At 37.3% G+C, this 26,839-nt stretch overlaps 1 protein-coding gene and 2 long non-coding RNA genes across 4 annotated transcripts in view; 1 reads left to right on the forward strand and 2 right to left on the reverse strand.

Annotated features, from left to right (window-relative positions):
* Nucleotides 1-398: 398 nt before the first annotated feature.
* Nucleotides 399-8,128, reverse strand: LOC124163728. The gene is made up of 2 exons (XR_006865833.1): nucleotides 7,809-8,128; nucleotides 399-885 (listed from the first exon to the last, which is right to left on the reverse strand). It is a non-coding gene; the product is annotated as an uncharacterized LOC124163728 (long non-coding RNA).
* A 1,223-nt stretch (nucleotides 8,129-9,351) lies between these two features.
* LOC124164114 lies at nucleotides 9,352-11,402 on the forward strand. Of its 2 annotated transcripts, XR_006865960.1 has the most exons (3): nucleotides 9,352-9,973; nucleotides 10,039-10,236; nucleotides 10,647-11,402. It is a non-coding gene; the product is annotated as an uncharacterized LOC124164114 (long non-coding RNA). The 2 variants fall into 2 exon arrangements; XR_006865961.1 differs by lacking the exon at nucleotides 10,647-11,402 and having other exon boundaries at nucleotides 10,039-10,253.
* A 1,559-nt stretch (nucleotides 11,403-12,961) lies between these two features.
* LOC124163328 (F-box only protein 32) overlaps nucleotides 12,962-26,839 on the reverse strand; it is a 71,714-nt gene continuing 57,836 nt past the window's right edge. Inside the window, exons 6-9 of the mRNA XM_046540151.1 lie at nucleotides 25,993-26,171; nucleotides 21,154-21,521; nucleotides 20,348-20,630; nucleotides 12,962-13,231 (exon numbers count right to left, since the gene is read on the reverse strand). Of these exons, the coding sequence (XP_046396107.1) occupies nucleotides 20,432-20,630; nucleotides 21,154-21,521; nucleotides 25,993-26,171 (746 nt within the window). The 3' untranslated portion in view covers nucleotides 12,962-13,231; nucleotides 20,348-20,431. The remainder of the gene's footprint in view (nucleotides 13,232-20,347; nucleotides 20,631-21,153; nucleotides 21,522-25,992; nucleotides 26,172-26,839) is intronic.

The raw sequence follows: 26,839 nt of genomic DNA on the forward strand, positions 1-26,839 counted from the left end.
TCACTTATCGATGTCAAAATTTAGGTGTAGCTTAAGGTTGTGAGTGGCAAAATGGAGGGAGCAGTGAGGTAGGGAAGTAAAGAAGAGTCTGATTTTTCGCCAGGGTTAATGAACACTTTGTTTGCCGGTATTCCAATCACAGGCTCAAGATCAATGTGTCGTCATGGCATAACGCACCAATAATTACACTTCGAAAATAGACCTGTGGGGATAAATGTGTCTGTATGTGGCTCGGCCTTGAAACATGATTGAAATATCTTTTTTTCTTTTGCTGTGTCAATTGTAGTTCTTTTTCAATATGTTTGAGAGATTTTTAAGGTTTTATGATGAAATTCACGGCTATTTCCAGGTTTTTTCACGGTAGATGAGATTTACGGCTTATTCACGGGTTTAAGGTTTTCACGGTTGAGTGGGAACCGTGAGTAAACACATCTTTTGGAGCATCAGAAATGGAAAATTCAAACATTAATCCAAGAGAACCCTTAGCACATATCAAAGACCTGATATAGGCAAAGAAATATACCGAAACATTGGAAAAAAATTAGGATTTACAATTCTTCAAGACACTTAATAAACATTTAACATAGAAGTCTAAAGATACAAATAAAAATGCTGTAACAAAACAATGGAAAAATGGGATTGGCATCAGCTGGCCTTCCCAGGTGGAGCCCATATTTAGCACTCGCCTCAATCTACTACCAAGGTTGCAAAGCCCAATAAATTAACAACACCGAGTCCCAGTACCTCATTCATGAACCTGGGAAGGACCTAAGCCTAGTCACGAGCTGCAACGGGTCAAAATCCTGGCTGCCCCATGTTCCTTCACTTTCCTTTAACCCACTCCCATCAGAAGTTGCAGAGTGTGGTGCCAACTCCAGACAGGACCTAGAAGAGAAACTTAGACATGACCCACCGAAGGGGTTGAAACAATCAAAATGAAGTACAACAGTAGTAGTAGTAGAAGTGTTTATGTTATAGGTTCGTGGGCGACCATAGGTGGATCAAGGGGGGGGGGGGGGGGCATGAGGGCATGTGCCCCCCGCCCTTAAATAATATGCAAGATTTTTAATACGATCCCATTATCATTGCGTTCGTTTTGTATTACAAGGTATCCTTGACCTCCCCTATCCCCAGAACAAAATCCTGAATACGACCTTGCTTGTGCCCCCCCAGAAATAAATCCTGGATCCACCCCGGGGTACAGGGGTACGTGCCTTCGTACCCCCCCAGGCACTTAAGAAATAAAGGAGATTTTCAATACAAATATCAATAAATTTTATACTTTAATATAAAAGTTAAATATATTTACATATAAAAAACTTTTATATAAAAATTAAGAGTACGAGTATATTTCGTATAGTTATAGTTGCATGTAGTTTTTAATTCCAAATATTAGAAGACCTTTTGCCAGTCAGACACTGGTGCCCTCTCCAGAAAAAAATCATGGAACCGCCCTTGTAGGCGACTAAAGCCATTTTGTGCCTCTTACTGATCAGATAATTAAAAAAGAAAACAATAATGCTTATAAAAACAAGACTAGCCTTAAAATAAAGTAAAAACATAAATATAATTTCAAAAATATTTTACAAGGGCGATATGAGAAGTTCTCAGAATCACCTTGAGAGGTCAGTGCTTGTCAGTCGAGTTGTCCACGTGATATCATTGGACCGAAGCCTATAAACAAGTGCCATGTCAAGGGTTCCCACTCAATCTAAAATATAAAATTCTAGGTTATTTCCAGGTTTTCACGGTCTGAATGATTTCAAATTCACGGTTTGTAGATAAACCGTTTTAGGCAGAAATATTGATCACGTGACAATCATCGGAGGCACGCTAACTACAAATTTAACAAACGCGACAGACACCGTGAATGCAAATGCAGCAATGAAAGTGCTATTTCTCCTGACATCACATAACGTTTTACAAAATTCAGCTCCGGCTAAAGGTTGTGAGAGGGAAAATAGTGTTAATGAACACTTTGGTTACCAGCCTTCTTGCTTTGGTACTGGCTAAAGGTCAACGTGTCATCATGACACACGGAGCATTAATTGCACTTCAAAAGACGAGTCCAGATAAATCCATGGCTATGTCTGCGCTACAAAATAATCATTTAATAAACACTCATGGAAATAACTGATTTCATATCCTTGCCAGCAATATAAATTAGAGCGAAATAAAAATAAAGAGGCCATAGCAACCTTTCTACGAATAAAAGTAGAGATGGGTCGAATAGCAGATTTCTCGAATTCGAATATCGAATTCGAATATTAAATCATTGCTCGAATATTCGAATAGCTCGAATTTCGAATACCTCGAATACTAAATGATGAATGCTGGAATGTTTGACTCGTTTGCCTATGCAGCAGGCAACACAAGATTTTGGGGAGTAATTTTGATTTCCTTTAAATGATTCGAACAGGAATTTAGCTGATTAATGAATATTTTAATTTTATGGAAACAATTGGGCATATCATTAATTCAACTAACATCGCTTTACCCCCACTTCTGCTGCCAAGTGCTAGCTGACAATCTGAGGCATTTTGCAAAATATAAGCTCTATTCCACCGGATTTTCTTCAATTATTTTCAGTCCATCTTTGGGAGTTCTCACGAGATAAGAAGATGAATTGTAATTGCTATCAGGGAGAAACCAAATATTCTGAGAAAATATCCCTTTGTCTGGGACTGTAACAATAAAGATTTATAGCACCACTCATTAATTGTAACTTGATATATGCTTTCGGAAAAAAATACCGCATCAACTTCCGAGAAGCTCTGCTGCTCATATCGAGTTTCGCCAGAATGCTAAGTCTCCGTCGTATTTTGACATTTATTTCTTTGCGTAAAATGCTTAAATAAACTCAGAAATACATCGTGTTTGGTTTTATTCTTTTTGAAATTACGCGCACATTACTAATATTTCAATTCAATAAAGGTGTAACATCAATTGACGAAAGTCATTCTTGGAGACCTTTTGTGCTAATAGATGACTCATGCAGCGGTTGACCTCCACAGAAATGGGGAACTTCGAAGCTGGTAGGAAAAAAAAGGTCAGTGGGGGAGAAAAGGGAGGGCCCGAAACACGTTTCTATTGTTCTCGTGTAACTTGGTATTTTTTCGAAGCTAAGGTCTTCGTAATATGATCCCTGCGCGAGCTGTGACCTTTTTTTATTTCGAAGAAGAGGAAAGCCTCAGAGGGGGGGGGGGGGGGCTGAATGGAGAGGGATACCGGATCTTGGGAAATGCGCTAATGTAAGTATCCCACGGTACTCACACAGCAGTTGACATCCAGAATTGGGGAACTTCGAAGCAGGTAGCCAGAAAAAGGTCAGTGGGTGAGAAAAGGGGGGAGGGCGTGAAACACGTTTTTATTGTTCTCGTAACTCGATATTTTTTTCGAAGCAGGGGTCTTCGTAATGCGATCCCTGCGCGAGCTGGGACCTTTTGTTTGATTTCGGAGAAGAGGAAAGCGTCAGAGTGGGTGAGGCGAGTGCTGAATGGAGGGGGATAGCGGATCGTGGGAAATGCCCTAAGGTTGCTATCCCACGGCACTGAGGTTCTCCTAGTGGGGGGAATCGGGGATTTTCGGATTTTTTCACCCGACCATTTTCGGTTCCCCTCGTCGAACTCTTTTCACCGCTAAAATCCATGAATTTGATGTAATTCGTCAACTTGCGTAAAACGGCGCTGCGAGCACTAAATGACTACAGTTATCTACATTTTTCCGAGTCAACTACCAACGACGTGCGTGCGACAATGTATGACGCGAAATTCAAAGTATTCGAGGTATTCGAGGCGGTACTTTTCGCATAACTATTCGAAACCTCGAATATCGAATACTTTCTAATATTCGAGGTATTCGAGTATTCGCGGATACTATTCGCACATCTCTAAATAAAAGTAATAACAATAAATAGAACCATGGACAATAATAAAGTTGAGGCTGTTTAGAATGGAAGTTGCCTCATTTTATGACATGCAAAGAGATGACACAGTTGTGAAAGTGTGGACACTTAAAACAACCATTTTCATTCGAGAGAGTTCCCGTAACCATAAATATCCCTTCGTGATAACTGGCGTTGTCCATGAAAAATAATTTTATTTAGTCATTCAGAAAATTTTATAAATTATAGAACCTGAACACCATATTGATTAAAAATACACATAAAACATAATTTCCAAACATATTAAGTAAAGAGAAAAATAGAAAAAGGGAAATGCCTCAAAAGGAACGAAAAAAAGTGTGTCGGCCAGGAATCGAACCCGGATCAACTGCTTGGAAGGCAACTATGCTGACCATTACACCACCAATGCCTTTTAAATTAAGAGGTATATCCAAGGAATGTGATGACTCAGGTGATCTTTTTTCCGCATATGCGCCGTTTGAACAGATGTCACTCAGATAGGAAAGTGTGAATGAAACATGATCTAAATATCCATTTTTCTTTTAATCTATCAATAGCAGTTCTATGACCTTAAAATCAAGTTTCAGAGATTTTTAATGCTTTATGATGAAATTCACTGCTTTTTACATGTTTTCTCACGGCATAGGAAATTCACGGCTTATTCACAGTTTTAAGGTTTTCGCAGTTCAGTGGGAACCCTGATGTCTGTGCTAGTGGAAGAAAGCTGTAGAGGTGACGTGGCTCTTATGTTGTTCCCGCATTGTGATTTGCAAAGTAGGAGAAAAATTTAGATTCAAGTGATGAATTACTTCGTCAAAGAAAGATGTGAAAGCAAAGAACATTCATGCCGATTGCCAGAATATACAGGGGGACGATGCTCCTTCATATTCAACTGTGGCCAAGTGGCCAAAGAATTTCAATTTGGTAGGGAGAGCTTAAATGGTCGGCCCAGACACATCACCACTCCAGAAACTATTGAAAAGTGCACATGATGGTCATAGAGGCTGATTGAAAGTGTGCGAAATTGCTCACGCTAGCCAGATATAATCTGTAAGGGTATCTCACAGTTTAACTGTAGAATTAGAAATGAAAAAATTATCTGCAAGATGAGTGTTGCAACTCTTGATGCGGGATAAAAAACTTATGAGAATGGACATATCGGCACAATGTTTGGCCTGTTTTAAAAGAAACAAACAAGATTTTTGTACCAGTGAGTGACCACAGATGAACTTGGGTACACTACAATACCCCAGAGACAAAACAACAATCACAGCAATGGAAACATGCTGATTCTCCGCCACCAAAGAAAGCAAAGACAAAGAAAGAAAGAAATCTTTTGGCCTGAAATGTCTTGGCGTATGTGTTCCAGGATCTGCCTGTAAATTATCTCCCCCCAAGGCAAACAATTACTAAAGAATATTATGCTAACTTCCTGGACAAACTGCAACAAAAGATAAGCGAAAATAGGGCATTTAGGCAATAGGAAGGAAGAAAGTCATCTTCCATCAAGATAATGCGTACCTCCACACATATGCCATCGCCATGGCAAAATTACATGAACTAAGGTATGAACTGTTGCCATTCCCACCTAATTCACCAGATATGGCTCCGTTAGACTTTTATCTCTTCCCAAAACTGAAGATTTTTATTAGTTCACGAGGATTCACCTCAAATGAAAAACTGATAGCCAGAGAAGACAACTGTTTTGCATGCCAGGAGGAATCTCTCCTTCAAGATGGGATCAGGTCACTGAAACATCATGGACCAATGCAATCTACAAAGAGACTAGATAGAAAAATGAAGTAAAGTTTCAGTGATGTATGTACTTTTTTCCACTTTCTATTCCATTTGGAGAACTTTTCAAACACTCTATTATTAAAGAGATAAGTCGATGGTAAAAAATTGATAAGTCAAGTGACATGTTTGGTGCTATCTCCGAGCATATCAGCTGTGTTTCCTCTGAGGTTACGAGTCATAAATTATGACTCACACAGGCAACCCGATACCTTTCAGTCTGTCAGGATATGTTGCACTTTGAGTGGACAAGTGGACAATTGCAATCTAGGCATCGGGGCTGAATCTTCCTTGACAAATGGGAGGGTTCCATGCAGTCAGAACCCAGGAATGGAAATTCAGCTTCACAGTGAATGTTTGAAAGTAGAACGCAATGCCCTCATCCCACCCATTTCCTGGTGGCCCAGAAACATGGCATAGGTGATTCCGGCAGTCTGTCAGTCACTTTATCTAAATACCAACCAAAATATTTGATAGCCAAAAATTCACAAAGTTCTTCCAAATGAGTTCTTCCTGCCTCTAAGAATGAAATTTATAACATTTATCTCCATACCCTCTAAGAAATAACATTTCTATTTCCACCACCATGATACCAAATTTTTGAACCTCAAAATAAAATATCAAACAGAATTGGAAATTTGTCACATCCAATTACAGAAGTTCATACCTTAAATTTTCCGCTGATGTTTATTATCGAGCCGCTCAAATGCATACATATATTCTCACGGATTTAATCAACGCAAATAACTTCTAGCACAGCACAAAAATACTCAAATAAATGAAAATGCTATAGGAATACTTGAATTCCCAAACTAAAAATAAGAATTTTACATTGGCCAACACAGTTTATGCATCTGCCTCCTCTGATGCCTTGTGCCAAGTTACTCTGGTAACACAGTTGTAACCCCATCACCCTTCACGTAAATGCATGCGCTAAGAAAACACCCATTTAAATAAATGTAGACATTGAGGGACTAGAACTTTAGACATTTTTTAATACAACGAGGGAAATATTAGAATGAAAATACTTTAAAATAAAATCATAAAAAAAGAAAACAGTAAAAAATGGAATTCTACAAGGCGTACCGCTCATTTCCACGTGCAAAAAATGTTTGAACATAGTAGCATGTGTCCCACTGAAATTTTGACGGCATATATGAACTCAACGACGTACTCGAGTAGTGGGTGGCTTCTCAAGACCATATACGCCATCCGCACTTCTGAATTCCTTTTCGTAGCTCACAGTATGCCCCTATGTAAAAACCTGTTTCAATTTTTTATAAAATTTATTTTTCTTATGTATAAAAATGTGTGTTGCTGCGTGCGTGTTGCTGAGTAGTAGACCAACCATCAGTCCAAATTATACTACCTTGTTTGACGCACTTTTGTATTATGTGCAACATGGTCGTCCTATTTGTCTTTAACGACACATATAAGTACCCCAAACTATCTCTCCATGCCAAACATCCCCAAAACCCACTTCTTCACCATTCTCCCCTTGTTTAACTTCCTCCGAATTACTACGCTTTCCTTGACATGAACAATGATACCTTCTCCTCCTAGTTCTTTTCGAGGCGTGTTAGTTATTTTCCACGATGCAATGAATGTCCTGGTAAATATAAGCATCATGCACGAAAAGAGGCGCCAACATGCAGATTAGTTCGAATTTAAGAAAATAATTTATTACCGAAAGTAAAGGTAGCACTGAACTCTCAATCTAATTATTCCACTCACCTTAACAGTAACTTTTAAAGAAGGAAGGTTGCTATCTTAGAAAAACGTGCTGTTACACAAACTCGTGTCGGCACAGCAACGAGCTGCATAATTCCCATTATATCTAACATTTCTGCCAACAGCTGCACTTTCCGACATTTCTTTTTACAGTAGTTCCTTAATTTAAACAGGAACCCTTCCTGAGCAACAAAACTTCATGTAAACCGATGTAAACATATGCTATGGTTAACTGCCCTAGACCCAAAACCTTAAAATAAAATTGCGCACCACTGGAAAGCCTATATTAGCTGATGATAAATGTAAGCGACTTAATGGAATGCGTCCAGCTAGCCAAAAAGTTTCCTTAATAATCATCTACATCATGGCGGTAACTTACCCAATCCGATTTGCAACATTCCGCCAGCGCCTTTCCTCCGCCAATTTCAGTCCACATGTTGAGGAAGGCTACACGGGATTTCCACCGGCATGCCCTGAAGACGATGGACAACTCGCCCATCGAAACGTCGGCCGAGATGGAGTTGGAGAACCTGACCCGGTGGAAATCCCGTGTAGCCTTCCATGGTTGGCTTTCCCGGCGTAAAGAATTGTGGAAGGCGAAGCCAACGATCATTCTTCCCAGTCCACATGGATTTAGCGTGAGCACGTGATGGGAAGAATTCGCTGGAATTCGCGGGCGTTGAAGCGAGTTGAAGCAAGTTGAAGGGTTGAAGGCCGCTTGCAGCCGCTTGTAAAAGCTTTTAAGATTCGCCACCGCGAGTGGCGTGGCAATCGCATGACGTCAGGATAACAGCCAATCGAAAGTTGTCAGCAGACGACAAACGATTTGAATTCTTACGTAAGAGGTGTTTCAACTCGGTAAATCAGTTTATCGGGTCGGTAAATGGCATAGAGATACCTCTATGGTAAATGGTATGGCAAAGGGTATAGGGACTTCGGAACAATTAGGCAATCTTTTATTCCGTGCGAATGACAGTCATTTACAATAAATAAGATATATTGCCACAGAAGTGTTGAGGTTTTTCCTGCTCATTTCAGAATTAATGTAATAAATTCCTGGATATATGGTGTATGAAATTTAAACTTAATTACTTATAGGTTGATATACTCTTATTCGTTTTGCTGTTTTTATGATTATCCAATTTTCGTATTTTCATTTGCTTTATAAAGGCCAACTCAGAATCTTTAGCGATGCAGTCAAGGAGGTTGTAAATATCAGAAAATATCTTTATAAATATTGTACATTTACAAACTCCTTGGATGCAGTCTGTGCTCACAAATTGACGTGATTTTTTTCTTTTATTTAGGTCTGGTGAGTGCATTCTGCACACATAAATTAATGGGCTTAAAGGGGCTAATAACCCATCATTGATGGGAAAGCCATCGACAAAAGTGAACAATTATGCTTACCTGTGTGAGCGTCACTTTTTGCTGACCTATACCAGTATCCACTGGAGAAAAAAACTTCATGATTATGCCATTCCCTCAATTTTTCCTGGCACTGAGACTTATCCTACCAGCTACAGAGGTTGCTTCTTTATTATCTCCTTCCTCTCTAGACAAAGGAATCCTCTTCCCATTTGGTTAACTCTTGCAAGTGTCTCATTTTCTTCAACCCTGTCTTCTAAGCCGCACTACCATTTCATCATATGCAATACTTCTTACTCTGTTGCTGATCCTCTCCGTTGTGATGATGAGATTTCTCCCGTGGAAAGCCTAGCTAAAAAGCCCATTTCTCCTACTCTGCCTTCTTTTCCACCTACTCCTACTTCAACTTCAAATACCACATCAAATAAAGCCATAAAATATTTGAGTATGGGAAGTGGAACCTCTTACTCCATGGAAGAAATACCTACACATATAAATGTGTGAGAATTTCAAAAAAATGATCAAGAAAAATAATTGAAACCATTCTTAAAAGACACTCGGATGTTAGTCAAATGATATTAGGGGAAGCTGTCCTCAATTCCAATATCTTTATGACATCCCTGCTTCAGAATTTCACAAAAAAAGGCTAGAAGATGGACCCTGAAGGAGACGCTGATTTTCTCATCCATTTATGAAAGAAGCCCAGGAAAGTATCTTTACCTTTCTACTCTCCTAAATGTTCCTTCTGCTTTGAAATTTCCTTCTATCCCTTCCTCTTCTGGTGTCAACCCATTTATAATTAAAATTTTAAAAATCTCAAGTGTCCCAAATGTCAGAAAGAGACAAATTTTGCATCCTAATTTTTGATGAGATGTCAGTGAAACCTTGCCTAATTTACAATCAGCACATACAAATAATTGAAGGCTTCCAAGACCATGGATCAGGGAAAAGAAGCAATGGAATCCTCACTGAGATCCCCTAAGCAATATCCTTGTATTAGGTCAGCTGATGTGATGAGGAAATAAGAGATTATTTTAAGTCCTTTCCATTACCCCAGTGTTCACTTCTGCCAATGAAATCTCTCCTTTATTTCAGATTTGCAGCGGAAAAAATATTCACCATCTATGACACTCCACATCTCCTGAATTGCACATGAAATATGACATTAAAGGAGAGGTATGAACACTATAAAATTGACATTATTATATAAATAACGAACATTAATTATGATTTTGTTTTAGGTTACAGTTGATAAAAGTGGCTATTTCTTGGGTTAGAAAATGAACCCACATTGAGTAGACTGTCTGAGAGGAAGACTCAATGGCAACATTGTCCCCTTCCCCAAGGTATTCCCCTCTGCTCTCAATCCTGAAGGAAGGTGAGCCTTGCAGACCTGTATTCACTCGATCACTGGCATCTCAAATGGACATTTTTGTTGGGTTAGTGTGATTTCTTATAGAAACTTCAAAAAGGCAAATTTAGGCAAGGAGACATCCATGTTATTTTTACAATTAATTTCTTTTCTTCTTATCTTGACCTTCTTTAACTAGATTTTTAATAGCTTAGTAACGTAATATCAATAAATAAATGCAAAGCTAAGGCATGTCAAATTTTTTTGTGTATTCTGTTCTTATTTATGTATTTAAAAAATTATATTATTGTAAATTAACTATCGTAATATTTATTTATGTAAAAACATTTTATATCATTGTATTTTATATTGTTTTCATTCGTAGCCCTGATGTCAGTTTAAAATAAACTGAAACGTTGGCTACAGCTTTTTTGCATCATATATACTGGACCTACACTCCGAGAACTATTTAACTGTTATTTTTACTGTCTATTGCAGGGTTGATTGATCAAGATGCGAGTGTGACTGCAGAATTCCTTCAATTCATAATGCAGCTGTTTCATGATCAAAGTTAGCATTCGGCATTTTGGGAAGAAGAAAAAATTTTATTGATTGAAGCTATTTAAAAAGTCAATAAATTTAAATTTTTTAAGTTGTCACCTTCCGGGGATACACCAGCCTGGAAATGAGGCGGATCAACGAGAACCCAACGGAAAATTTATAAGGTTCCACTGCATGTCGAACTCAAACCCTACAATTCAGTAGTTCACCTCTGCTCTCAAAGCATTGATTGTGAGGCGGACTCTGATGAATTAGTCACAGACTTGAAGATTCTTCCGAGCATGCCACACCACCCAGAGAATTCTCTTCTCAGCATCTCTGGCAACAACAATAATCAGGTAAACAATCATATCAAGTTGACTAGATTATTGGTACTTTTGAAAATGCCGCCAGTTGAGAGTCCATTTTAAGCTTAATACCCTTATACTCTGTTTAAAATGACATGGGAGGAGTGTCATGTTGCTGAGTGTGTTACTTAAAATGTGGAGTATTTGTATCTATTGCGGAGGAGATTAAAAAAAAAAAACTTGTTCAAATACAATTCAGCAGTAATAGATAAAACATCCTCTGTGGAGAGCAAATGACTACTGAAATTCTCCCTAGTTTTCAATTAATATCTAAAAAAAACTTAGCCGCATACTGAAAGCATTGAAGAAACACTACATAATTAAATCTAGAAAAAACCTAACTGTAATGTAGCGGTACGGTCCGGAGCTGGCCCGACGCGTCAATTTAAAACATTGCGGCTGGGGTTACGTCTGCGCCCACGCTCACAATTTTAGCATTTTTGAATAGAGTTCTGCACTAAATCTGGGTGAAGGGTTTAATTTTTTGTTAAATGTAGAATATATTTTTTTACATGTATGTGAATTCAAGTGAAATAGTGTGGAAGTGGATTTCCGGGAGAGGCGACGTTGTGGTTCTCTCCCGGAACGTGTTTGAAAACCCGCCTCTCTGTTGGGAAAAGGGAGAGACGAGAGGTGTGCATCGGAGGTGGTTGTGGGAAAGAAATAGGTTATAAAAGGGAGAGACGAGAGGTCTCGCTCTCTCTCTCTCCTACGCTCTGTCACGAAAGAAGTCGAATCGTGAGTGTGCAGTGATAAGCGGTGGCAGCAAGGCTACGGCACGTGGAGGTGGCATGCACGTGGACAGCTGGCAAGGGGTGGCGTGGACATCTAAAAAAGGACTTAAGCTTGGAATTTCCCGAAGCCCGAAAAGGTCCTTTGAATCCAGATTGTTCCCCCCTCCGAAAGTCCCTAGTGTACTCTCCATAAAAAGGCCCTAGTAAATTCGCTGTTGACTGGTCTTAGTCACGGCCCTGCAAGACTTAAGTGCTAGCGTGGAGGAGCTTGAGCATTATTTCTGAATGTTAGTGGTTACTTGGCGTATCATTGAGCCCTAATTCAAGACGGGTGGCCATTTGAACTGACTAACGCATAATTTCATAATTGCCTTGCACGTAATTTTTGTGAGTCTGACTTCACACTATTCACGTTGTTCATTAGCCAAGGTGCATTGATGTATTTTGTTATTGGGAAATATAATTTTTTTAAATAATATTCATTGATAAAGTGAGATTGTGATTTTGAAGGAGAAGACGGATGTTCAAATTTCATGTTGGAGGTGACGCCGATGTATTTTGGAAAGGGGTTTATCATTTGTGTTTGGGGAATATTTTGGTTTCTGTGTAAACTTTTGAACCAATGGTATTTCATTTATTAAAATCAGTTGTGAAAGGGATTTCATTGAATTTACTCTTTTTTGCTATTGCCACGAGTGCCTATAATCCTTTTGTAAGTGAGTGTGCGTGCAGGCACGTTCAATCGGGGGACTTGATTTGGAGCCCTGAAACGGTAAGTCTAAGTAGGGGCAATTTTATATTTTGGGGAAGTGGAGAATTAACTATCACATGTTCGGGGAGATATCGCACGAGAGGCGAGCGGGCGGCTCTCGCAGTTTGAACCGTTACAGTAAGGATCAGTGCTTAATTTTGGATGGAATACACCAGAACTGCATTCATGCTCTACCTCTCGGGGAAATTTGGGTTAGAAAAAAAAGTAATTTTTTTGTACTTGGTAACGCATGATTCCTCATTGTAACTTTTATTACAAGTTTAAAAAATTAGAAGTTTTAGGGGAGGTGTCGACTTATGTATTATATGAAAATCATGTGTGGATTAAGTGTGCGCGTATGCATTCTGGTACCTAAAATTTTAGAAATTAAGCACTGGTAAAGAGTAATGTGACTACCAGTTTTTCTGGGTTGAATAAAATTTTTAATTGCCATTTATGTTGTTGCAATTTATTCTTCGAGAAGAAAGATAAGATAATTTGAAAAAATCCATGTTCCCAGGAAAGTGAACTCCAGATTCAGAAACATAAATGGTTCACAAAAACTTGGGTGGTGTCATTACAAGAAACTTCAATTAATTTGCTGCTGCATTCCTTCCAGGTGTTGGATGCATTGTAATTGAGTGAGATAAAAATTTTACAAGTGCCTTGCTGAAGAATTTCACTGCTCACCTATTTCACAAGAATTAAGGAGAAAAAAGGTGCACAAACCAATTTAGTGGCAGAAAATATGATAAAAGATACATTTCTTACTCTAAATGGAATAGTTTACACAATAGGAATCATGCACTTTCTTCAATGAGCACACAGCTATTTACAACTGTTAATTTTAACTCCTGTTCAATCACCAACTTGGCGTACAAAAAATCATACAGAGGTCATGGACACAATAAAGTACAAGCTTGTATAGTAGGATTTAATCACACATTTTCTGAGAAAAATACTCAACAAAAGAAGAAAACATTGAAAATGGATATCAATATCACAGAGAACTGAGGGTTTCTACTAATCAATTGAATGCAATTGGTCATAAAAAGAAAAAACCCAAATTGTTAGAACAAGTTTTGAAATCACAAAATATTCCCTTTCTTTGAAGCTGGAATGTAAATGCACAAAAACATCAACTGACAGTATTTTTGCAAGCTGATCGTCACAGTGTAATACGTGATCACATTGAATGAAAGAATTGTGTGTGCGAAAATCAAGAGGTGCTATGAGTGTAACCACTTCTAATCATTGTGAACTATAACCAGAAAGGCATAAAGTATTGGGCTGCAAACAATTTCATTAGGGGCCTTAATTGTTTTAAAGCTCTTGAACAGTATCATTTAATTTATTGTGAGTGGAATTTATTGAATTTAATACATGCTTGCATTTGCCAACAAAGCCTATGCTTGTTCACCTTTTTTTTAAATCGAGAAGACATTTTTATAAACAAAGTATCCAATGATCAAGAAATGTAACCGTTAATATTGCATATGTATACATAATTTTTAATACATACCGTATATGTCTTAATATAGTCCCGTGGTAAAAGTAAAGGGGGGGACTATATTCAAACGCATTTTTTTAACTTTTCCCTAAACTGAAGCCTCAAAATTAGGGGGGGGGACTATATTCGGAGAAATACGGTATATCTGAGAAAAGCCTGGAGTAAAAATAAGAGCGGTGATGATATAAATCACTAAATAAAAAATAACACGGCTCAAACAGCCATCATTGTGTCACTGGTTCAGCTGAAATACACTGGGATTGCTCTACAGGGAGATTTTCTTAATCTCAATATCTTTCGCAATCGTTTTATAACCAGGAATTTGATAACGCCACTATGCGCATTGTACCCAAGTTTGATCACCACTGTATCCTTCCTCCTGGGATAAAGTACTCCATATTGCAGAAGTGAACGCTTGTATCACATGTTACTTTCAGGAGATTTTTTAATATCTAACACCATGAACTGCTGTTTTTCATACATATAATGGCGCCAGAAATGGTGTTATTGATATCGCAGGCTAAACAGAATAACAACAGGTCAAATATCTTTTACATAGAGGCAAATTCGTAGGCTATCTCATAAGGTCAAAAGGCCTGGCCAAATGGTGCATTAACACACATGTATTAATGCATGAATGAATGAGCAATATCCATGACCAAAATCGAATATCTACCTTAAGCATGAATCAGATTAGAATAGGTTTTATTTTCTATTCATGCACTCGCACAGGTTATACGGTTACAGTGTGCATTCTTGCACATGTTCATAAAAGAGAAACTTGTACGGTTTAATGTACAGTGTAAGCAGGTCTATAGGAACAGGTGACTATTTATTTGCTGCATCACACACAAATTTCTATCATCAAGGCATCAACGTAAACAAAGTAAATCTCAAACAATGTTTTCATGCATCAATTCCAGTAGAAACATTTGGAAAAGGCCACCAAATATGTCACTTAACAAATAAAATGATAGTATCATGGTTAATGAGCCACTGTTAATCAAAAACAACAATGTAATTAGAATGACTACAAAAATCTAGAGCATTTCTTTAGCAACTTTTTCTGTACATAATTTTTAAGTGCTATGACGGAATATCACCATCGACAATTAGCTGACAGGGCAAAGTGCACTCATGATGCATTGGACAATTACCCATTCAAAGTCAACCTCAACCAAACCATGTTCAACTTTGTTGGTGAAGCTACATCAAAGTAGGCCTGGGCAATATATTGAGAAATATCATGCTACATATGCATTAAAATTTAACAGGAAGCCAATGTTGAGTTTTGAAATTGGCAATAAAGGATTTTCTGATACCTCTGAACTAATAAATAATGCAGGGTTGAATATTTTATCACGTCGAGTTTCTTTAACAGTAAATATTTTATCATTCTGTTATTAGTCATCATTATCGCAACTTGTCAGTATTAAAAAATTAAAGCAATCCGATATTGCCCAGCTCTATATCCAAGTCTTGCCATGGAAGGCTGTTTGTCTTCATTGTTTAATTCAAAGATTTTACTTTAAGCCATGTCTAACATTTATCACTCCAAAAAATACAGTTGTCTATACTTTATCCTAAATCTTCCCGCCAATATTGGACTTTTCATTAACTTTACTAAGGTGTTCATTGTTTTTTTTCCTAAAAAGAAGCACTCATCATATACCGAGAAACTTAATCACCAAAATAGGTACTGCATTTCTAATGCCATCAGTCCTTTTAATACGCACAATACAACTTCCCCAAAAAGCTCTATTTCTTTATGACAGCAAAACTTTGAACACCCAACATTGACAGTTTTTATAAAAGCAGCTTCAACAGGACAAAACAAAGCACATTCAACACTGCTCTCAGCTAAATAAATGAGTGCACTTGACTAGCATGAAGCATATTGATTTTGAATCAATGCAACACTAAGTTCCTTACACAATATGCATATAAAACACACAGAAGTTTTACCCATAGAAATAATGATACTGAATCACGACAAACTTAATCTTGAAGGATTATATCCAATGAAAATTAGAAGGCCAGGCCAACAGATTACAATAACCATAACAAGAAATTGATACAAAGAGACAGTTTTGTAACTTTGACTAATTTTTGGGAACAAAGTTTCATTTTATCAGAAAGTAGTTAAGCAGGTGAATGTTAGGTTACCCTTCTGAATCATCCTTCTGCCACAGTGCTCGAAAATACCCAAGCAGCATGGTGATATCTTTTTACATATTTTTCATTACTTATTTGGCAAAAAGATATCCCTTGCACATCACTTAAGGCCGTTTTACATGGTACACAGAATTGCGCAATATGACATACGTGCGAAGGGGCAATCAAAATTGCGTCATGTAAAGCGGTGAATTGCTAGAACACATGCGAGAATGCGTGGATGCGAGACGGCAAAATTCTCATTGTTCGACTGTTCTAATTTCGTTCATGCATTCGCACAATTCCACGCCATTTTAGAAATTAATGCAGCTCTAACCTGCGCAATTCCGTGCTCCGTGTGAAACGGCCTTTATACATAAAAAATTATACAAAATTTATCGCCAAAGCAATATTTAACAGTTGTATCATTCTCATGTAAAATAGGTGGTTAGACCACTACCACTAAAATGACACATACATGAAATTATGGCGTCATCAATTTATAAAATTTGCTTCGGTCAAAGGGGTTGTCAATACACTGGAGGCGCTATATTCGATTTTAAGCATGGTCAGAATTCCGCCATCTTGGTTTGACCATTTTTGGACTTAGTCTCAAACAGTGTACTTATATGATCAAGCATTCTATTCCTTGAATCGCCACTGATTTATAAAGTGAAAATGCAACAATTACTTCTTGATTGTCGTAGGAGTTTTCCGATCGTTCATCATACTACTATGTATATTAAACTGTCCATATATCATCATGATGATAATATATCGTCGTGAACATACATTCACACTATTATTGCGACCAATCCGCTATATCGTAAAATTTCCATTGGTTGTAATCTTATTAATTACCAGTAGAAGTGCAGGGGAATGGATATTTTACATTTTCAAAATGTTATTTTCGGCTAAGCTAGTTGCACAGCTGAACCGTGGTGATTGACAATAATTTTTCCTTGGGAAAAGATATTCGAGGCATAATTTCATGAAGCCTTCCCATAATGATAGAAAAAAGGTTCACTGTGTTCGTTTGCGATAGTTTATTTTAACGTAACAACGATCATGACCGAATATTTCACCAAATAGTCAGCATTGACTCTTATGGGATTATCAATGTTTTTGGTCGAAGTATCAATGTTTTGGTTTTGGCGTGGCTTTCCTACCCAAGCAACCCCATTCCTGACTCACTACGCTCAACGCTCGGAACCAATTACGCCTCTTCCAGCGTATTTACAACCTCCTTGGCTTTGGTACACTGCCCTGAAAAATATTAATGGGCCTAAGTTTGGCCAGTTACTATTTTTTTAAGAGATATTTTAATGGTAATCATAATTTTTTCATCATTTGCTGGGATTTAAGTTTTAATAACCAAACGATATTAAAATGACATTACTTTTACATTACCTAGAGGATTTTCACTTAAAAATGATATTAAGGTGATATAAAATTGAGAAATTTTAGATATAAAATGACAGAAAAAGCTGCTTGGGTATGGAAATAAATCTTTGGAAACAACTGAGGCAGTCATTCATGTATACAAATAAAAGAGTGCCAAATAATAAAACCATGGAAATAACAACCAAAAATACTATCACTAACCATCTCACTTAACATTTAACCACATAAAAATGCATGTAAAAGGTGCATTCTAAGTTTTCTCATTTTTCAACTCCCACAAGAACAAATAATTCACACAGGATTAATTTGAAAAAAAAAATTCACACAAAAAACGTTAATCAATAAAAAAAAACACCTTTAAGATGAAAAATAACAAAATAATAGTAGAAATATGTGCCACGGGTATATGGATTGATAGAAAACCATGAGGGTAACCTAATAATTATTTTTAAACATTTGTAGTCATCAACATCATACTTCCTTTTGAGTCCATCATACGAAGGTTTTAGACACAGCCTTAAGAAAAAAATATCCTCTCCAAATATATCATTACAAGTCAATGCACAGCGTTCCTAAAGAAGAAGCAATGATGAAATCACCTGATTGAATGATTAGTCAATTTATGAATACAAGACGAGTGACTTTTATCATTTGACCAAATGTGAATTAACCCAAGCACTAGTTTCCGTAACACCAGGTAGCACCACACAAATGCTTTTTAAAAAAACACAGTGTCTTTTATGTAAATCATACCAGAGAAGTCACATTTAAGCATTCAATTCAGGAAACCTTCTTTCAATCAATTCTGTCAGTGCTCACAAAATAGCACAAAAATATGGTATGCAAACTTCAAATTTGAAATAACTGTCCCAAAAATTTAATTTTTCACAAAGGAAACTTAATAACGTATGGAAAACTACATTGGAAGATACATGATGACGTTTAGCCAAATAATAATTGTGAATAAACCAAGAAATAAGCAGCAAACTGAGCAAGTAGGGGATTTTCATATTTTAGCTGTTACAACATCATCCATGTAAGAAAGAATTTATTAATTGCTCATGTATTTCTCCTAAAGAAACATCAGAAGAAATGCAAAGAGCCCAAATAAGAGATTCATCCGATATAATTAGGAGAGAATGGATATTTAACTGGATTTTCAGACATCAGTTGTAACTTTCAAGAGACCAGTTAAATTTCTGACGTAATCACTTCCTCCATTGCTTTAAGTGGCTATGATAAATTCAGAATCTGAAGCTTCAAAAAAATGTTCTTTAATTTTAGCATCCCACTCAAGTATGACAGTTTCAAATTTTCAGAATACACAGATCCAACAACATTTGGCCCCTTGGAGTTAAAAGTCACTTTGGAAGGTTTGAAAAGCTACGTACGTACTTAGAATAAATTCAATTCTTGACGAGTTAACTTTGCAGAAAATCTCATAAAATGAATAATGCAACAACTTAAGAGTATTCTACACTATAAAATTAAATGCACCTTGACCGAATTTGTTTGTAAACAACAATGATTGTTCAGATTTCCAACTTTTGATTCAATTTTATAACACTGTGACAGGGGTAAAAAAATTAGATTTTAGGAAAATTTTTAAATCATTAATTTTATTTAAAAATATTGGTGGCATGTTTTAAATGAGGTAAGCCAGATTAACTATTCACCGCTCTTTTTCTCCCACTCCTTGACTCTCTCCCTCCACTTTCCTGACCATATATACCCTGACAACACGTCAAACCTCACCTCTTCATAATGATGCTAGGTGAGCCGAAACCGATCAAGGTGAATTAATTGCTATAGCATGGAATATACGTCATTGTACAATTCATTTAGCCACACTGAACATTTCAAATGATCAATGTTTGGTACCTTCATGGCTGTCAATCAATTCCAAATATGTTAGTCCAAAATTTCACAGACTTCAACGGTATAACCACCAACCCATCGATCACTTGTAGTAATCTAAAACATAATGATCTATTTTCAACGGTTCTGGCAGAGATCTTATGCCACAGGTGATATTAATGCAAACCAATTATGTGCATTGATCTCTAAGTCAGAACAACTAGCAAAATATACCTCTTCTTACCACAATCATTACCTGCATTTAAAATACTTAACATGTCTCATTCCAACTTCCGTAAAAAAAGATTTCCAACCAACCCCAAAAGTAAACCCTCTCTTGGCATCCATCTACTTAATTAGACTTTAAAATGAATGCAAATTAAAATGAACTACGAGCAAGATAAAACTCACATCAGTACATGGACTCACAAATTCTTAGTTAAAAAAATATGCTGCCCACTAAAATCACAAAACCGCAGTTCTTAAAACTTACACTCTCAAAGTGGAAAATTCTTTTATCGCAGAAATGATCATGATAGAGTATAAAATATTAAACTCGGCAAACTAAAAAATTTAGAGGAATAGGCAGGCAAAAGTCAGCTGATTCATAAAATCCCTTACTGATGCTTTAGAATGCAATGAGTACACAACCATGTATTTTTACGCGACTATTTTCATGTTCGATCAACAAAACACGAGCTTTAGTTTGAAATAAAACTAAACCTTAGTACAGTATTAAGTTGGCATCAAGCCAACAACATCTTCACAGCAGCTGCATATGCTGTGTATTTCTCTAAATTACTGCCAAAGAAAGAAAATCTAAGATTTTCGAATCCTATACACTGGTCTGGCAAGTGAAAGAATAGTCCTCCAGAATATACCTTATCACATTCTGGAAATATTCTAGCATACACCCTCTTCGTGCTGCCAGAGCCTAGTCAGTCACTGCATTAGGAGTTGTGGAATCACAGAGAAAAGAACTTGAGGAAGGCATGAGGTGGTATTGGCACATGTAATGAGTCCTTGTCCACATCCTCAAGCTTCTCGAGGAAAGCAGGGTCTTGGTCGATGATGCATGGGTGGCCACTAGATTTCCAAAACAGGCAACGACAGTTTCTACACAACTGTAGCATCTCTGCATATTCTTCTCTGAGCCCCACAGACCTGTGAAATAAAGGAAACCACACTCAATTCCATTCACAATGTAAGCAACAATGAACCACAAGTGGCCAATGCAAGAGCACAAGGATTAGCTGAGAAGCAGGGAACCACTCTCAAGTATTCGTGACACCATCAAACTATCAGAAGAAAGGGTTACGGCAAAAAGAGTTTGAGAAGTAGCCAGCAGGATGAAGAATGGAGTAATACACGACTCTTCATAGAAAGTTGTTGCAGGAAATTTATAAGTTACTTACATGTATAAGTCTCTTCATTTTTCAAACTCTATCACAATCAGGAATTTTTAAAAATTGTGAACAAGCCTTTGCATTACCATTAATTAGATGAGCAAAACAGCACTCAAAGTTAACAATAACATGTATAATTTATCATGACCAAGTTATGTACTTAGGCAATACATTGCAATGCCTCACAATTATGCAATTGTGAGGCATTACAATGAAAAGAAAAGGCAACAAGTTGAGGAAATATATACAAGCAAGGAATTCCCATGCAAAATTGGCCTTACCTTCTAAGTTTATGATACACACGCTGCCAATCTGGTTCTGATGGTCTTCGATTACTCTTGACTATGCTATTGCCCACACGATTATAAAATCGGACAGTCCTCCTCGAAGATGACTCAAGAGCTGCCTTCTCGGCCTCCTCATCCTCAGACTCGATAAGCGCCAACACAGTCTCGATCTGGGCATTGGTAAAATGAAACTGAGCCAGCTCACGCCACAATCGTTGCTCACCATACACTAAGTTCCGAATGACCTCACTGCCTGCATCCGCACTACTTTCAAGGTCTCTGTGATCAGCAAGACGGAGTAATATTTCCCTAACACATTCCTCAGGAAGGTTCTGAAGTTTTGGAAAGACATCGTCCCCGGGCTGTAAGTAAATATGAAGTTACAAATAATTCTTCAATACATTCCATCAGCCTACGTAGACATCAAATGCAGTCACAGTCATAATAACAAATAAACAGCATAATGAAACACAATATGAAATGAAAACTCAATTGGCTGTATAATAACTCCTAATCCTTGTCCCACTCGCAACAATAGACCTCTGGACAAAATTTTAATTTGCCTTCAAATATGTTCTAAAAAATCAACAAGGATAAATATATGCGTAAAACGTTTATTATATGTAATAATTTTCCATGGAATGTTTTTTAATCGCAAGAAAAGGAAGCTTTTCTCATCAGCAGACACTCCCACCTCAATACGTATTTCCATTGGCTGACGGAAATATGACGTCAGCTCATGCAACCATGCGGCGGTACCATGAAATCCATAGGGGTTCGGCGGATTTGCAAGGAGATTTTCAGCACGGATCGGCACTTCGTTAGCGTTTCACTTTGAGAAGTGCATATAATATCGCCGTGACGTGCTTTTCCGAAGAGTGAAAAAGTTACTAGGGATATTATTTTGCTTCTATGGGCATCATGGATCCTGGTTTCGATAAGGGAGACGCGTGAAACTTGCCTAAAATTTCAACTGCCTCAATGTTTACATTCATAAGTAGAAATAGTAACTACATAAATTCTGAGACCCGGGGAGTGAAGATGGCTGGGTGAGTGCATCGCCACAATTGGAAATTGATTTTCTTAGGATATTACCCAACTAGCACAGATTTTGCCTTATCCCTAAATACGAGGATATTATACATATATGCCGTGACGAAACCTATCTGAAAGCAGAGATAAAGTATGAATAATCCACGCCGTTTTTTGGGATAAATCGGAGATGCACTTCCGCATTTTTGGAGATATGCCTATCCTTACGCCGTATAATTGCCGCTAGGTGGCAGCTGTTTCGCGTACGATCGCTGCGCTGCCACGCGAGATTCATGAGAACTACGTGAAAATAATGTAATAACCGTAAAAACATAAATTGGCTTTCGATGAGGTAAGATTCAATGCATTACTTTTCATCATTGTATTTTATTATATTATGGTATCCCATATAGCATCAAATATGCCAGAGACATCTCACGAGGCATATATGACCACTCTGTCTATGAGGTCTGTATGCCTATGAGATCATATCTCGTGAGATTCCTCTGAGATATTTGATGCTACATGGGATACTGCAATACAATACTGTATAATAACGTACACGATGAAATATAATGCACTGAATCATTCACCATCGAAAGCCAATACCGCATTAGTCTCCACAATGAGGTTTTTTTCACTATGTTACACATTCACACAAGTTTAGGAACTTACCAAAAAATCCGTTGGAAGAAGGTGGAAAATAAACAAAATTATTGCTCTAAAAACGATATATTTAATGAATGATTCATCTTGAAACGATATACAATACACTAGAACACGGAGCAGTCTTTATACCTTCATCGGTAAACCATAAATCTTACTGTTCAATTCCTTACATCACATTATAGAGGAGACTGGTGAATTACCTTACGTATGGTTTCTAAAAGCACAAATTCGAAATCCATTACCGTTATACCCAAGAATTTGGCAATTACGATCACTAATACCTCGCATTTGTTAACAAATCACAGCACTGTCGATGATTCCTTCATTAATATCCACGACAATCCGGGATGTTTTGATGTGTCGCCACAACTGTACGTACCGTCGTAGCCTACATCGAACTCAGGCACACAAAAACGATGCTTAGGTCGCATTATCACTTTAACTATTATTGTATACACAAAATAATCAACGATTTTTACTCACAAACACCACTATACACAACACCAAAAATGTAAACACGAAGCCACTATAATGGCTTTAACGGTAATGGAGGACTTCAGCGCTGCTATGCGGCCAATTTTGGCAATATGGTACCATGACATCCCCTCCCCAAACGCTTGAAATCGTGGAAAAAAGGGATATTACACATGGAGGATAAGCTTATCCCCACAATATCTGATTTCTCCAAGGATAAGTTCAAATCTGTGCTGGCTGGGTAGTTGATGTTAACGTTTCGAAATCCTTTTTTTTCACATAGAGTTGGGCGAGAAGAATACGGCAATGATGCTATAGGTTACGTGCAAGTTAAGCGTGATAAAAAATGAATGCATCGTCCGTGCTCGGATTCTTAGGTTCGATCGAAGGCCTATGTTGTTGATGCCCGTCTTTTGGAGGAGAGCGGCGAAAGCGAAGTTGTGACTCTTTCGTGTAAGGATTGCATAGCCAGTTTGGGTACGTAAGACTTTAAGTGGTATTGTATCTTTTTTTTTTATTTGGCATTTTAAGGTAAACAAATTTCCCCGTTAATTATTCTTGTAGAAAAACCTGATGAAATTTTTAAGTGGTGAAATCTCCGATTTAATAGACCCAACAATTTGTATTTCCTGAAGTGTGGAAAATATAATATGGAACTTCTTCGAAGTAGCCCACTTGCTCAAAATTTCACTTTTAAGTAACTTAATGGGATAAAAAAATTCCCCTTTTTCTGTTGCTGTTCCTTAAATTCTTTACCTACAACAAAAATATAGGAGATAAAACTATCCACTTATTATTATTACATTTGTTACCTATCAAAGAGCTGTAGGGTTCTATGGTACTTATTCATTTGGTTTTGTAAGCATATATTCGAGTTACTCTAACATTGTTAACTCCAGTCTTTCCCTAGTTTCAAGAGAGAATTACTTCAGTTAATGATATTAGATTTTTCGTAGTAAGTACCAATAAATCAAGAAACTGAAATTCGTCGGCACTTTTTCATCCGAACAGTTCGTCGTTCACCGTCTTGGGGGACAGTGTGAAAATACTTATTTGAGGCATTTCCACAAGTATTACTGCACATAGGCACAATGCAGTTCTTATAGCTGCGCTTCGACAAATCGACGAAATACGTACGACAACAAAAACGGCGTAATATCCACAATATCACTAATTCCAAACCTCCTCTACAGTAATGCGCACGGACGCGAACAACACTATTGCATGAGCTGACGTCATTCAAGATGGCAGTGGTGCGAATTACGTTCTTCTTGCATGGCAAGTGACAGCTATTTTAAATGCTCGAAATAAAAAAATGCAAGATTATACGGCCAAAGTGTTACACCACTTAGCTTAATATTTACACATACTTTTCAGAAAGGTCTTTACCTTGATAGGTGTCCAGAGGTCTATTAATCAGTGTTGGTGTACAGATGGGGAGAGTTATATTTTAGCGACAAACCCCAGCCTTTCAACTGGAATTGCCAAGAGGCAAGTAAGACTTTAGCAGCAAGGAAAGTGTTGCATGCACTCCTGGTCAGTTGACCTTAAACATGGACACTGCCATACACGGATGTGTTACCAATCATGTGATATAAATACAATCTTAGATATATTTTTTGATGATGTACTGAAATAACATTAGGCAGAATATCCTAATACACATGTATTGTATTTGGCAAGGAGAGTAGTCCTAAAACATTAGCACCAAATCCTTCTTACATTGAACAATATTTTTTAAAGAATTTCAACTGTAAAACATAAAAATCTACTTATAATAATCTTTAAATGTCTTCTTAATCGTCACATCGATATCGATGTATCAATCAATATATTCATCGATATGGGTTCATTCCAAGCACGAATGGGTACGGTTGTTGCCGGGATTGTTTTGAAAATGTAGCAAAATTTTTATGTCAATCGATATATTTATTGATATGGGTTCATTCCGAGCACGAATGAATACGGCTGTTGCCGCGATTGTAAAGAAAATGTAGCCCAATTTTTATGATTTTTTAAAAACAAACACTTGATATACTCAGGGTTATTGTAATTTTCTACAGGTAATCTCTGAGAAAGAAGAAATGACCTAGCTAAACTTGTACTATTAAAACATACACGACAAATCACTGGAGAATGATGACGTTTTTATGTAATTGTCTCTGGGAAATCTATGAAAACATTGTGATTTTCATTCACATGTTTTTTTTCGGCAGTTTAGCACTAATTTTCTTGATTTTAAATGTGAAAAGTGTTCAGGAAGGCGATCCTACAAAAACTTCAGACAACTTTAATTATGACGACTTTTCCAAGGATTGCAATAACCCCTATTTCTATTATTTACTTCCCTGGTTAGCACGTTTTCCTGGATAGCGCGTTCATTTTTTGTGGTCCCTTCATATACATACTTAAGAAGTTCTACTGTATTTCTAAAAGTTAGGCTTCCGCAGTTAAAATTAATCACGACACTATCTCGGTCTTCGGGGTGAAGCCATGTCAAGTTGTCATTGATCACATACTTGGCTGACATTTTGGTGGCGATGCAGCACTCCATCTTCTGGGCTCATCTCTCCAGTGACAACTCGACAAGGCTTCACCCCAAAGACCAAGATAGTTTAGTGAATAAATATTTCAATAGACCCAGTGTAATTTACGTGCCTCATTAATCTGAATCCTCGCTGCTATGTTTAGGATTCGGTTAATGGTGGAGAGATGTCTTTCCCAGAGCGTCGTACTGCCCAGGGGTCTCCCCCAGCACGATGAGCAGTCTTCTCTCATGAGACGGAGTTGAGACAGAAGCCCACGAAGCAGGTGGATGTTCTGTTGACTGGAACTCACTGAGCACAAGAAAACATCCATCAGAAGATAAAATGGGGAGAATCCACACACACCATAACTATCTACAACCTTCTATCAATGGTAACCTGCTTATCAAAAATAGGCTAAAAAATGAAGGTTACAAGCAACTATTATTTACCTTAATCATTGTGTAACCTATGCCACTTTAATTTGAGGAGCCATGATATTGGAAAAGAAAATTCATTGTGTACCCGGCACTTTAAAATATACATGACATGGCATTCAACAAATGGCAGTGGCATAACAGTGTGAAAACCATGGTCAGTACAAAATAATGTATCAGCGTGAAACATAGAGAGTGAATTTTCTTTTCCTTCTTTCCTGTATCATCTTCTAGTTTGATGCATTTTAAAGGGACTTCAATTTACTTTTTGTTTATAAAAAATTTAACAGACGAAATACCATTCAGCCTTGATCAGGATTCAAAACCTGGACCAATAGACCATGTTTTTAATTCACCTGAGTCACCATCCATCCATCAGTGGCGTAGCTGAGGGTCAGGACCCCCAAAACATAAAAGCACAATTATTTTACTTCATAAAAGAAAACAAAACATTGAAAAAACATGAATTTACCAAATCTTTATTTAACATGTGAAGTTCTTTTGATTATGAAAAGTATTAAAGTTAGGTAGTTTAGACCCTCT

This window comes from Ischnura elegans, chromosome 8, assembly GCF_921293095.1.
Source record: "Ischnura elegans chromosome 8, ioIscEleg1.1, whole genome shotgun sequence".
In the NCBI taxonomy this organism is placed as follows: Eukaryota; Metazoa; Arthropoda; class Insecta; order Odonata; family Coenagrionidae; genus Ischnura; species Ischnura elegans.